We start from the raw sequence: 14,658 nt of genomic DNA, 5'->3' as shown, positions 1-14,658 counted from the left end.
TAGCTGTTAGTCTAACATGCTTTCCTTTAGGGAATGTTGAAAATACATCAGTGCACTAATGACAGAGTATAGCACTATTCCTATATCAAGTAATTTCAAAATACCAAATATCAAAATAAACAGGATTCTTGCTGCATAGATGATTACTAAAATAATAATCACTTGCATATGTCATTGGCTGCTTCTATATTACAGGTGGAATTAGGCATTGCCTTAAATGTTTTTTCAGCGAGAATAAGGAGATTTCTAGGTAGAATAGAACTTTACTGACTTTGTTGAGATCTCTAGTGAAAAAGAGTAGTTTTAAATGAACATGTCCTAACTATTCCTCTGCCATTAATATTCAGGAAACTAGAAATTCTCTTCATTCATCCCCAGGAGAAGTAATTTTTAGTAGTTTTATACTTGCAGATAATTCTGTGTGTTGCTTTGAAGAATAGTTGTATGGGGATATGAATTGGAAAAATGTCAGAAGGCTAGAAAACATTTCGTTTTTTTAAGGTAACATTTCTCTTTCATTTTCTAATATGAAAAAATAAAATAGATCTGCCTTACGTTCAGAGTTTATTCTTTTTACACGATATTATTAAGCTGATATTTTAAATAAATTGTTTGGCCTACTCTTATGATAACATTTAGATAGACTTTCTTTTTTCATTTAATGTAGTTCACGCTAAATGAGAAAAGAAAAAGGTTTTTTAGAACAGTCAGTAGGCAACTCAGTGATATGGTCACATCCTTTCCATGACTTCAACTTTCCTAGTATCGTCCCAGTTGCAAGAACAGCAATACAATAGTTCCCCCTTATCCACGAGGATATGTTCCAAGACGCCCAGTGGGTGCCTGAAATCCCTGATAGTACCAAGCCCTGTATATACTGTTTTTTTCCTACACATGCATAGCTATGATACAATTTAATTTAAAATTAGGCACAGTAAGAGACTAACATGAGCTAATAATCAAAACAATTATAACAATATACTATAATGAAAGTTATGTAAATGTGGTCTCTCTCTCTCAAAATATCTTCTTGTACTGTACTCACGTGTCTTCTTGTGATGATGTTAGATGGTACAATGTCTACGTGATTAGATAAAGTGAGGGGAATGATGTAGTGTTAGGCTTCCACATCAAGGCTACTTGAACATGAGCACTGCAATAACCTGACAGTCGATCTGGTGAGCCAGATGACACCTAAGTGACTAGTGGGCTAGTAGCATATACAGCATGGATACACTGGGCGATTTATATCCCAGACAATCTGAGGCAGGATGGCACAAAATTTCATCACTTGACTCAGAACAGCTGCACAACTTAAAATTTATGAATTATTTATTTCTGGAATTTTCTATTTTTTCTTTCTTCTTTTTTTTCACTTAATATTTTCAGACCAAGGTTGACCACAGGTAACTGAAACCATGGGAAAGCAAAAGCACAGATTAAGAGGGACTACTGTATACAGCTGTGTTGGGGTTTAGTAACTACATTAATCTTTCCAAGATGATTTATTTGACTGCGAAACATCAATGGTCTACACTGGTCTACATCACTAAGTAGTGTTGGTCAAAAAAAATTAAATTTTTTTCAGGTTACATGGATATCACAATGGGACATTTGGGTATTTTCTAAAAAATGTGATTCTATACACAGGATACTGGTGATCCAGAGAGTTTCCAAGAAGTCAGATAAATTTTGTCAGTACAGACACAAAGTGAAAGATTAGCTATTATTATGTTTAAGATTGTAAGCCTTGTATTCAGTTATCCAAAAAAAATTTTGGGGTTTAAAACTGCAGGACCCTCCTGCATGATCTCCCTTGCCTTTGGTGGTAAATCAACTCAAATGAGATTTGAATAAATGAAGTGGAATCTCTGCATGTGCATGTGATGGAAAGAAATTGATAGTGATTACAAGTGCTAGAGAAGATTTCATTGAGTGTGAATGAATATTTAGCTACATGGCAATTATATGAGTATTGTGGAGACTTGAAATGTAGTAGCAGGAATTCAAAGAAGGCAAGTTGTTTGGCTCAAAAAATAAATCAAAAGAATTTATTGAAACCATCAACAGAGAAATTGTTTAGTTAAGCTGAATGGGAGTAAATTCATGCTTTTAATATTTAAAGTCACACTGATAAGCACATCCATGCTATATAAAAAATTATGTAAATAACATGTTTCCTCATTTTGCTATGACTACACTGACTTGTTTGAGTACTGTCTAGCCAATTTTTCCATCAGTTTTTTTATATCTTTCATTCTCATTTTAATACTTCATTGTGAACATCAGTGAACACTTCTTTTTGTGCCTATCTAGTATAAACTGCTTTTTATTTTGTTTTTCTGATTTATTCTGAAATATTTTTCAGTCTTTTATTCTTATAAATTATGTTTTTCATGTTTTGTTTTCTCACCTTCAAAGTGGCTTCAATGTGACTAATAACAGGATGTTTAAAATATTCAACAAAATTCAGCAGTAAAGTAGTTACACAGGCATTATAGGCACACTTAATTATGAGAACCGGTAGGTGTTCAAAACACTTGGAAAGTTGAGGTTAGAGAAGAAGGGAAAGAAGGACAGAAACATCTAGTTTTATGGCGGTGGGTAAGTAGTGTGGAATAAGGGAGAAAGCTGCTAATTTGTTAGAAAACTTCATTCCTGTTCCATTTGTGCTGCCAATACGCAGTATTCCCTAAAACATATCACCACACTTCTTTCTCAGTTTTCTCATCTTGATTAATGAAGAGGTCAACTTTAAGATCCCTTTCACCTCTAGAATTTTATGATCTATGGCAAATTAGTAATTATGCATATATAACAAAATCTTACTGGGCACCTGTTTTGCATGGGGCTTAACTGGTTTTCTTTAGTTGCTGATGCTGTCAACGAGAAGATTTAGAGTCTACTCTAAATAATTTAGTGACTACTAGTTAGGCTTGGAACTGTTGACCGCATATTGAGAGTGCACCAAGAAATCATGATGTTGAGTTATATCAGTGGTGAAGCCAGCATTATCAAGAGTGTCTCATCAAATGGTGGCAATATCAATTATTATTCAATATAATGCTATGAGTTAAAGGGTCCCTTCCTAAGAGATTACAGAGTATGAATATGTTAACAATATGGGCCATTACTTGACTTACATCTCTACTCTTTGAACAGATCGTTAGGCCACATGCATGCTAAGTGAAGTAATTACTGCACCCTTCAGTCTATTACAGGGTGAAACTGTTAAACATTTCATCAGGAAATTGCAAAGTACAGCTGTAAAGTTCTTTATTGTTGGGAAGCCTTCATTGCTATAGTACGTACTAGGTATTTGCCACCAGCTTGTAAAATCTACATGCCAAGTTTCACAGTAACCTCGTTAACATTAAGCATTACTGAAACAATTTAGTGGAACAGAGCATTTAGGAGGTGATAATAAGGAAAACAGGCCCGATGTTTTCATGAAGAAGTCTGCCTATGCCATTTCTACTATTGTTGAGATCTGTTTATGATACCAAAAAAAAAAAAAATCTTCTCCTTTAAGGATGTATGTCTTTCTTTAGTCTTTAACTGTTTAAAACATATTAGGCTGGTGCAAAAGTAATTGTGGTTTTAATAAAATACACATAGCCTGATTACATTTTCTTTTCAGGAGTGTTTGGAATGACTTGAAAGCTGCAGCAGGTAGATGCTGTTCAAATGATTATCCCCACTGAAATTCATCTCCAAAGACAGGATTTGTGAAACTAAAAGGGAGAAGGTTGAGGAGACAGACGGTGTTTATAGTGCATTTAAAACCTCAGCATTAACTTTAAAACAGGAGGACTTAAGGCCTTGGCAGCATCCCAGAACCAAACTATTTTCCATTGATTGGTATGAATCATTTTCTCTCCTTGGCGTCTGTACTTTTTCCACCGTACACACCACTGAAGTACCAACAAATCTGCAATTGACCTTTTCACAGCTCTATGCTGAGATGCCTACCAAGGTGTTTCTAATCCTTGTCAATTTCTTTCCAGACAGAGCTTTTTGTACATGCCTTCAAGGATCAACTTGTCAGGAGTGCTCTTTTAGCACTCTACACTGCAAGGCCAGGAGGCATTCTTAAGAAGCCACCCTCTCCTAAGAGCAGCACAGAGGAGAGCAGTCCCCAAGACCAACCCCCACTGATGAGAAGGCAGGACTCCATACCACATCATTCAGACTATGATGAGGAAGAGTGGGTAAGTCTCTTGTATATCGCTTGCCTCTCAATGTTTGGCAATGAGAAATAAGGTAGGAATGATCAGATAGCTCTGCTTTCCATTTTAAAAAATGGAAAAAAAGTTATAACACAGATTGTGGATAAATAGGCCACATTTTTCCTTAGGGGCAATTTTTTTTGGAAGTTGAAATCCTGATAAAATTTATTTGCTAGCCAATGAATTATATGTTTAAGCGAGAATCTGTCATCCAAGTAAAGATGCCACAGTTACAAGACTCTTATGTTTCCTTATTTATTGCCAAACTATATAAAACATGAAAGTTATTTTTTAGAAAAAGAATAAAAAACCCTCCATGTTACTACTACTTAGATGCAACAAGTATTTTCATTGTTGCAATCCAGTGTTTTGGTTCTGGAAGTACTTTTTAAAAGTATTCACATTTAAACGACAATAGACATAGATATCTTGCAAATCCCTCTCGCTCAAGGTTCTATAATGTAAGATGCTGCTCTAGGTGCTCTAAAATTTACAGAAGAATGTCCTCATAAAATGATATGAAAAAATAGCTAGGAAACATGAATAAACAAAGGAAATAAATATGGTGAGAGAAATTCTAGTTGGGCCGAATACGATGGGAGAAACGTGAAGGTGTACCATGGCAGAGGAACAGGGTGTTATTACTGAATCGATACATATAAATTATTCAAGAATTCTCCAAAGTATATGCATATTACACACACACACAAAGGGAAATCTATTACTGTATCATATGTTTAACAAAAAAAAATAGTGTGCTAGCTGTATTAGATGTTAAGCTTTTAGTTAACAATTACTTTTCTTGCCACCCTAGAATTTAAGAGTGGGGAGTAAATTACTTGAAAGGCACAGGCCTCTCAAAAAAAAATGTTATCTGAAAGGCTGCGAGGTGATGCCTGCTTTTTCTTTTGGTAAAATTTCTATCACAAAAATGACAGAGGTGGGCTCCAAGAGGTAAATGCTGAGTGTTTGTCGTTGGTGATTAAAATTGCATTTCTCCCAATGAAGCATTTTCAAAGAGCAAATCTAATATTTCTTTCTGCCTTTTACCTTCACCTTCTTCAGTTTTTTTTTTTCACAGTTCCAAGTGTACATGCCTCTTAACCTCTCTGAAGTTCAATTTTCTCAACTGTAAAATGAAAATAACAGCACGTGTTCTGTTAGCTCTTAGAGTGGTCATGAAATCAATGATTTACCATGTTACAATGCTCCATTTCCTGGAAACGCCAAGGCAAATGCATTATATTACTTTAGTATTATTGTTATATGTTTCTTAAGTAATATAAAGTATATAATCTTATTAAGAAGATTAATACTATCCCTTGAGATAAGTGGGGAAATTAGATATGACATACAACGTGGATTGTGAATTTTGAAGAGTTCAAGTGTGTACAGAAAAGAAGATATATTTTATTTAATAAACATCCAGTGTTAACCTTTTGACAAATAATTACCATTTTATATTAAATCAAGTGAGAATCTTGGAATTTTTCCCCCTCATTTTAACTCACTATGTTTTACAAACCCTCCCCCTCACCTTGACCCCCTCTTCCTGTTGAAAATAGTCCCTCGCCTTCCTTCCTTGTTTCCTTTTCTTTAGATAATTTTTGAAACCTTTTATTAAGTATTTCAAGTGGGAAGGTAAGTAATGTTAGATCCTTAGTTCTTGGAGCTCAGAGTCTAGTGATAGATAAAAATATGTAAACAAATAGTTACAACATTTTGCAACAAAGCTTAGAAAGAAACATGATAGAAGACAGTTTCTGCTAATATGACTTCAACTCAAAATTTTAAGTCCAGAACTGTCTTATGATGGGCAAAGAAGGAAGAAAGTGGGGACTGTATCATTAGATGAGAAGGTTTACAGAGCACTATTCCCTTCAGTCAGTGTTACTGAGTACCTGTTCTGCCTTATTCACTGTGCCACATGCTGGGAACAGCAGGTGAACAACGTGGGCCCTCAGTTACTCCACAGCCTATTCAGGGCTGTGGAAAGACAAATGGCAATCGCAGTGCAGCCTTAGAGATGTACATGGGATACAGCAAGAATGTGGTAGCCATAGTGGTGTTGCCAGAAGTAATTCTGGAGATTTAAATCTGAGTATAAGTTAATCATTCAAGAAAGAAGATGCGGTGCCCTTTTAGATGGAGCATAATAGCTGACATACAGAGAGAGGTAGTTAGTGTGTGTGTTTGTGCCTGTGATTATTATTAGTTATTTACATGTTTTGTTTTAAAGTGAGTGAAATTTGAGCATGTTATATTCCAAAGGCTATGTGAGAGGCACAGAGGTGATAACTGATGGAGCAAGGTCCTTACAAGAGAAGGAAGAAAGTCAACGGTAGGGTCCAGGTGGAAGAGCAGGCACTTCTCCTGAGACTGCAGGGAGGATGTGAAGATGTGAGGGTGGGTGGGGCTGGATGGCTGCTTTTATCCATAAAGTAGAATCATGTGCTAAGAGAAAAAGACGGGGAGGATTGGAGGGAGTGGTGAAGGTTTCAAATAGGCACCAAAGAAATGAGCTAATGAGTAACATGTGAAAAATTTGAGAATAATTCCAGGCTTTGTGATGGGCCAGCCAAGGCTGGAGTATCAGGTGGCATGGTTGTTTGTATAGCATTCATTATTCTTTTGGGAATATTTTCTAGTCTTAACACCAGGAAAAAAGTCTTTCTGATTCTTTTCTCCAGTTGATGAAAAGGTGTCATCTCAGTTTCTCTTGTTGTCCTTCAAAGGCAAAAGGATTGGGGAATAATGAAGTGCTGCATTGCTCTCTGCATCTCCTTAATGTCATTTCTAAGCCTCCTTCTGAACTCATTGTTTCTGGAAAGCATATACAAGCTTTGCCTAAATTTACCATAATTACAAGAAAAATCTTTCCCACTCAGAAAAGTTACTTCTAATTCTCTCCTTCTAATATAATTTTACTCTTTTTGCAAACAAGAACTGAGTTTGTTTGGTATATAACATTTCCATTGATTTTCCTTAGCAACCGCTTTCTACTGAAAACATTCCTTCATCAGAGGATAGAAATCCCTTATAAAGAGATAGAAACAATATTTCACCAGAGTCATAAACATTAACATTATTCTCAAATCTTTATCTAACTTTGATAAATTGAGTAAAACTAAAGAAAATGTAGCTAATTGAAGATGCCTTTAGAGACTGTGGTATTAAATGAATTAGAAACATAACTTTGTATACTCCCTTTTTTAATTAGTTGTTAGAAAAGTTTCAGTGCTGATTACAAGTCTAGTCAATGCTGGTGGTAACTCAGCGTTTTAAATTAATTCAATTGGGTTTCTGTGATATTATGTGAAGATATTCCCTGATCACTTAAATTGGCTTACATTTGCAAATAAGGTTACAGTAATTCCATTAAGCATTTTTTGTTTGTTTTACTTAATTTCTGATAGTGACTGTAATAATTACCTAACTTGAACAACTGTATTTAGCTTCTTATAATAAGTATTTGGGAAGCAAATAAATGGTGTTAGATTACACTTAAATCCTACCCGGCTGATGCAGGTTAAGAACCATTCTTTTGAAGTCAAAAAAGAGAATCCTGCTCACTCTAAATCACTATGAGGCTGTCCTTTCTCTTTTCAACTTGTTTTGTTGACAAAATTGATGTCATATGAATCTGGATAATCATCATCTAGTCAATATGGTAAAGATTGAAACTAAAATGAATGTTTACAAAAAAGTCCGTTATTTGCTGAATTTTACTAATTAAATAATGGAATGCTTTAAGGGTTTATTTTCTTGAAAAGCTAGTAAACAATTAAACCCCAAAGGAATATTTGGGACTGAATTTTACTAATTAAATAATGGAATGCTTTAAGGGTTTATTTTCTTGAAAAGCTAGTAAACAATTAAACCCCAAAGGAATATTTGGGATTGTATAACAATCTGTGCCAAGGAATAGACTAACATAGCATTCTCTTTTAGCCAGTTAAGGTGACATATTACTTTTCTTTCTCTACATCTCTGCAACAGATGCTTCCAGCAGCTGGGATTCCAAGATTAGTTTGTCCAAAATGTGAAAGCATGTCATTTAACCAAACTATTAAGTTGACCTAGTTTTTGTGGTTTCTAATAATTCTGAAATTCTGTGAAACACTGTGATTTAATTTCAAAATTACTATAGTGATAGGTTAAGGGCTAAATCTGCCTACTTCTATTCAAATCAATTGTTAAAAAAGAAACTTCTGATCCTTTATATTCTGATCCATTCTAGCAAACTGCAAAACTAGAAAAACAATTCTTAGTATTTAGACAGACACAAAAGCCATTTTTAATTGATCTACATTTCTGTATCAAGTGGCATTTCAGCATCCAAATTATCCAATTAATTCCCTTCATGTTACAAATATAAACCAAATTTAAAATTTTAGTCTTCTTTCTTAAGCTAGGCAAACATTTGCTATTTCTTATTATGTTAAATGTGTTTATGTTACATAAACACAATGGATGATCCATCCATATTAATTTTTAAATAATTTTATAGACTTTAGAAACAATAGCACAAATTCATAGTCATATTTATGTAAAACATCCTATTAATGAACTCCATAGATAACCTAAAAATTTGTGGCCATTCTGTAACTCAATACTACCAAAGATTGTGTTTGGGAATAAGATTTATATGAACCATCTTCTGATATATTCCTTACAAATTTTATACAGTTCATTTTGTACTATACCTTTCTCTAATGATGCCTACAGCAGATGTGAATGCTTAACCCATTTATGCCTGAGGCTGCAATTTTTTGAATTTCTGCATGAGTGAAAAATCAGACCTTGGCGATGACCTTGAGCAGTAGGATATAAATAACTCTGCATGCTTAGCATTCCAATAATGGAACACTAGGTATAAGGGGGCCAAGCTTGACAGGAGCATTGAAGAGCTATTTATACTACCATAATTGGTAGCAGTGAGCATAGACAGTTGCAAGCATTGTTAACTGTTGAGGACAAAACATATTTAGCCAGGTATCTCCACAGGAAATCTATAGTGATCTATATTCCCAACTTCTCTTGTCCAACTACTCTGTCTATCTTAGAAAACATTACGTCTACAGAAAAACATTGAGACCATGCATAATGCAGAGGTACCCGTGAAAATTAATATTCAAAAGATTTTGTTCAGTTATCTGATTGGCTAGATGTGATTTAAAACCATTGTCCTGATCTTAATAAGAAGGAGATAAATAATTCTCATTCTTTAGAAGTAACAAATTTTTATAGACTACTTGATATTAATCTATGATTAAACTTTTTCAAAGCAACACCTTATAGCTTGGTTACCTAAATGAGTATTATGTCTACTAAAATATGGCCATTTACTTCCAAATTTTGTAAGTGATAGATGCATATATATGTGTGTATATATATTAATACATGTATATATATATATCCAACTTCAAATCATTTTGTATAATAAAGCCTTATTCTTCTATTACAGGAGCACATAGCCTAGTGAACACTGATTATAATCAGTTGTTTATATGTCTGTTTTCTCCATGTGTTCATGAACTTTATAAGCTTTGATAGGAAAAAAACAATGTCTCATTCACTGTTGCATTTACACAGTTAGTGGAGCATGTGAACACGAAAGGTACTCAATACACATTTATAGAATAGATTAATGTCTTTGAAATTTGTCTGCAGATTATTATTTGTCTTCTTATTTTGAAACAGAGAATATTTCAACTTAATATAATTCTGCACTATGTCCAGTAGCTTTTCTCCCACTATAATTCATGAGTCCTTTTGAGGATTTTGTTTCTCCCCTTCAGTGAAGAGTACCCAGCTATGTCCTTCTCTTCTTGGTTCTTACTTCCCAGTGTCTTAATCAACTCTAAGATGACTATTCTAGCCATCTGCAAAATATCCCCCTCTCCCTAGTGCATATTTCCTAGTGTCTTAATCAACTCTGTAGTGACTATTTAAGTCATCTTCAAAATATCTTCAAATATAGAAAGTGGTAAAATTCAAGATAGACACAGAAAATCAGAGATGACCAAAGCTAAGGTCATGACTAATGAAGGCCTTCAGAAGCCTCTAGAAACCAGTGATGGCAACTTTATTTAATTATTAATGTGCAGATTACAAAGGTTCTAGTTACACAGAAATAATTTCTTCAGATGTTTCCCAGCAAATATAAATTGAAAGTGACTAGTTGTCCCTTGTCCCAGCTTTTTCTTTTTTTTTATCCCTAAGTCACACATAATAGGGTTGTATGGTTTTGTTAATCTTAAAAGGAGGAGGGAACACTCAAAGCATTCACTCTCACCATCAGAAAGGGCAGTCAAAGGCAGGAAGAATGGGGCCAGTTGTTCCCTATATGGCAACTGAATGTGTTCTATCCTCTGTTTTCTTGATGGATGGGAAAAATTCCTGAACTTCTGCAGTCTATATCACCCAAGAGAAATGTGCTTTGAATACTTATCCAATATTAAGGTCCACAAAGGGTGATTAAGCAAAGTTCATGACTGTCCATTAAAATGCACAAACGTTCTATTAAAGAAAAGAAACCCCAGATGAAATCTTTATGTGCATGCATATTCATGAAATCTTGACAATTTCTAGATTTTCCCACATGCAGTTAATATTTTCACCTATAAAACCCCTGTTTTATAACACCTAACACATCCTATACATCCTAGCTCAATGTCTTTTTCAGAGTTAATGTAGGAATAAGTGAATGGATAGACTGGCTGATATCAACAGCTCATCCTCCAATTCAAACCTGTATTTTAATAGATATTTTATTTCTATTAATGTAATGAAATAATGTAATGATTATGTAAAATAATGTAATGATTTTCCTGCAGTTCTGTATTGGATACCATCATCTCCCTTGGATATTTTCTAGACATTTATAATGCCTGGTTCAATATCAGGTATTTTGATGTGCCTGTGTATAATGAATATACAAACTTGCATACATACACATTAGAAATGTATTATTACATTCAAATCAAGTGCCCTCAAACTTTAATATATTCTATTTTGAATAATGAGATATTGTTTCCTAAACAGAAATTTTTTTAACTCCAAAATTTAGTGAATAGGTGAAGGAAACACTATGGTAAATATAGGTAGACTGTTGGCTTGACTTATCAAGGTTCATACAATTAAAAAGAATTGGTGTTTGAAAATGGTTGTGCACAACACACTAACTGATAATGTCATACAATTCAGCCAGTTGTGCAAGTATCTAATAGTGTGCAGATAACATCCAATTACCAATTTAAAGTTAAAAGCTTTAGTCAATCAGTGGAATTTTTTCACTTATTAAATGTTTTATCTAATATTTGCACTGAATTGAAAGCTTTAGCATGATGTGGCATTTATTAGGTTGAATGCAGCCATTCAGAGTAGGAACTTGGTTATAAATTCAATTTGAAGATGCATGTAATGAGAACTTCTTATAGTATAATTTTTTTTACTACCAAATAACAGATTAGTAAGTCAGTCAATAGATATTCAATAAGTATAAACAGTGTGCAACAGTGGTATAGGCACTTATATGAAACCTGACCTTAACAGTCATATCATCTCATTTAAGTAAGATGACTAGCACTCATAAAATGAGCAGAGGTATTGAAAGATATTCCAAGGATGCAGGTGGTTGTGTGACACACGTTAAAAATGCCAAGCCAAGTGTGGTGGCAGACACCTGTCGTCCCTGCTACTTGGGAGGCTGAGGCAGGAAGATTGCTTAAGCCTAGGTGTTTGAGGTTGCAGTAAGCTATGATCACCCCACTGCACTCTGGTCTGGGCAACAGAAGATCTTATCTCTAAAAATAAAAGAAAGAAGAAGAAATTTTGAAATTTAAAAACGCCCAAAATATTCAGAGTCGTTATGTGACAGTCGGAAAAGATGGAAGAATTATCCTCTTTTTCTTTCTTTTATTCCTGTATCCATTCTTCTTTTATTCATCTATTTCCTCCCTAGGACAAGACATGAGAATGAAAGGATTAAAAAATAATAGTCATTACATTTATAGAGCACACAGTCTATTAAAAAGAAAAAAAAGTGCCGGGTGCGGTGACTCACGCCTGTAATCCCAGCACTTTGGGAGGCCCAGGCGGGTGGATCACGAGCTCAGGAGATCGAGACCATCCTGGCTAACACGGTGAAACCCCGTCTCTACTAAAAATACAAAAAAATTAGCCGGGCGTGGTGGTGGGCGCCTGTAGTCCCAGCTACTCCGGGAGGCTGAGGCAGGAGAATGGCATGAACTCGGGAGGCGGAGCTTGCAGTGAGCCGAGATTGTGGCACTGCACTCCAGCCTGGGGGACAGAGCGAGACTCCGTCAAAAAAAAAAAAAAAAAGAAAAGAAAAGAAAAAAAAGCATGTTAGGCAAAGAGAAAGGAGAGAAGCATGAAACATTCTTGGAGATGGTGAGATTTGAAAGGGCAAGAATTTAGATTGATGGAAGATAACGGAGAAAGCATTCTAGGTATAAAAGTCAACATGTTTCAAGATATTGGAAATAATAGATCTTCCAAGGTTTCCTTCAAATCTTTGATGTTTAGCGCTGAGCCGGCATATAGCAGATGCCTAGTAAATATATGTTGATTTAATGCAACAGCATGTTTCCAAGACTGCAAGAAGACATCTGGATAAGCGTTTCATTTTGAAGACTAATGAGAAATAAGAATTATCTAGGTCTACCCAACTATAGATGTGCCTCCAGGCTGAGAGAAGAATGTAATATTGGCTATAGTACTGAGCCTGCTTTTGATTAGAAATAATCAAAAGAGGAGGGTGATCAATGAAGATTAATGTGGCACTCATAGATAGACCTGATTTTGTGATAGCCTATAATATAGGTCTGGGAAAAATCCAAGCCAGGGGAATATGGAGAGGTCAAAACTGGAGAAACAGTGGTTAATTGAGTCCATTTTTGTTACAAGGGATTCCTTTCCCAGATAAGGCCAGGAGTGAATTTTAAACTGAGTGTAGTTATTAGGAGATGAAGGTCAGGTATTTTTACATGAGGAAATAGGTGAAGTTAAAGCAGGAGGACCAATAGGAAGCAAAGATCAGGGAATCTCATCTGGTGGATGTTTACATGTCTGGGTATTTTTAGTGAATGTGTGTGTGTGTTGATGCGTGGATGTTGATATGTGGTGTATGTGTGTGAAAGAAAGAGATACCGTGGGCTATACACGTGCCAGTTTGAAACATACAATATTTTAAGTGCAACTCAATTTACCTAACAGTCTGGATAAAGGGTTCAGGGAGAAAAGCTATCCAGCTCTTGAAAGAATAAAGGTTTGCAGTATTACAGACCTTGGCCAGTATAGAGCATATTGCTGTCAATCAAAATCAAGGATAAATGGAAGCTTCTTTTTAAAGATGGAATTGGCCTTGTTAATTCACTGACTGTTTCTAATCAAAGTCCTCAGAAATTGATAATGACAAGTGAGAAATTATTCATGGAAATACAGATACATCAGGCTATTTTGTACATCTGCATCAGCTCTGGCTTAGTCTTCACATTCTTTCTGATCAAAAATTGGCTTTAGAAAAAGTTGGTCAGCTAAGTATTATGGAATATATTTTTTAAGTTAACTACTGCTCCAAAGCAGTCAGGATTTCTCTTGATGCTACCAAACTCACAATTGTGTGACATGCTGAGTCACCATCATGCTGCCTGCCTTCATGGCTCATCTGCCAGGTGTAATGTCCCCCTGGCGACGTCCATCAACATTTTTGCATCTACTGCCATTGGGTTTGACCTGCATGTTACCTTAGGTTGTAACCCAGAAATAAATGAGCACCTGACTCAGAGTGAAATAAATATTGCTGCTGGTTCCCCACTGACTCCATGACCTTATTGACCAGGAAAACTTTATAGCCAGTTCACCTCCAAGGAGTAGGGTTGTTGTGAAAGCTCCATGGAGGTTAAATACAGCAATTTGGCCCCATTGAATAAAGATTAGACTTTAACCTGCCGATTCCCCATTACTTCCTTCATACAGTAGGGGACCTAGCAAGATAATAGCTGCTATTTCTGGGGAAAAGTCCCAGCAATCCATTTCTCTGATAGGTGGTAGTGGTTGTTTTTAATCCTCTCATGTGGCGGGGAGCTAAGCAGGATCTGGAGGGGCTGGAAGCACCACGTACTGCAGCCACATTCTTATGCTACCGTTGTCTTCCCACTAATCAGCCTTTCTTCATCATGGGAGCAATCTGAAACTAATTGTGTGATTTTAGTAGAGAAGAAAGAAGAGTAGGCCCTAGCCTCATACCAGCAATCTAGGCATAAGGCATTTCCCCTGTGGACTGGCACAGTGAGTAAAAATCATCAGAATGAGAATGTATTTTTGCTGGTAACTTTCCTCTGTGTATGTTTTCACAGAGATATAATGGAAAGGGGCTTGTTTAGGAAAGAACTCAGATATTCAA

General features: G+C 35.5%; 1 protein-coding gene across 8 annotated transcripts in view; it reads left to right on the top strand.

The window, feature by feature from the left end:
• Window positions 1–14,658, top strand: part of INPP4B (inositol polyphosphate-4-phosphatase type II B) — an 809,117-nt gene that overhangs the window by 672,802 nt on the left and 121,657 nt on the right. For all 8 annotated transcript variants that reach the window (XR_008679096.2, XM_055384744.2, XM_019025935.4 and 5 more), the window contains one exon: window positions 4,008–4,211. Coding sequence is in view for 7 of the 8 variants with exons in the window: in XM_055384744.2 (XP_055240719.1) it covers window positions 4,008–4,211 (204 nt within the window). In the remaining variant the exon portion in view is untranslated. The remainder of the gene's footprint in view (window positions 1–4,007; window positions 4,212–14,658) is intronic.

Source organism: Gorilla gorilla, chromosome 3 (genome assembly GCF_029281585.2).
Source record: "Gorilla gorilla gorilla isolate KB3781 chromosome 3, NHGRI_mGorGor1-v2.1_pri, whole genome shotgun sequence".
In the NCBI taxonomy this organism is placed as follows: domain Eukaryota; kingdom Metazoa; phylum Chordata; class Mammalia; order Primates; family Hominidae; genus Gorilla; species Gorilla gorilla.
Note: the sequence above shows the minus strand (reverse complement) of the source record. Positions and strands in the feature narration are given on the sequence as shown.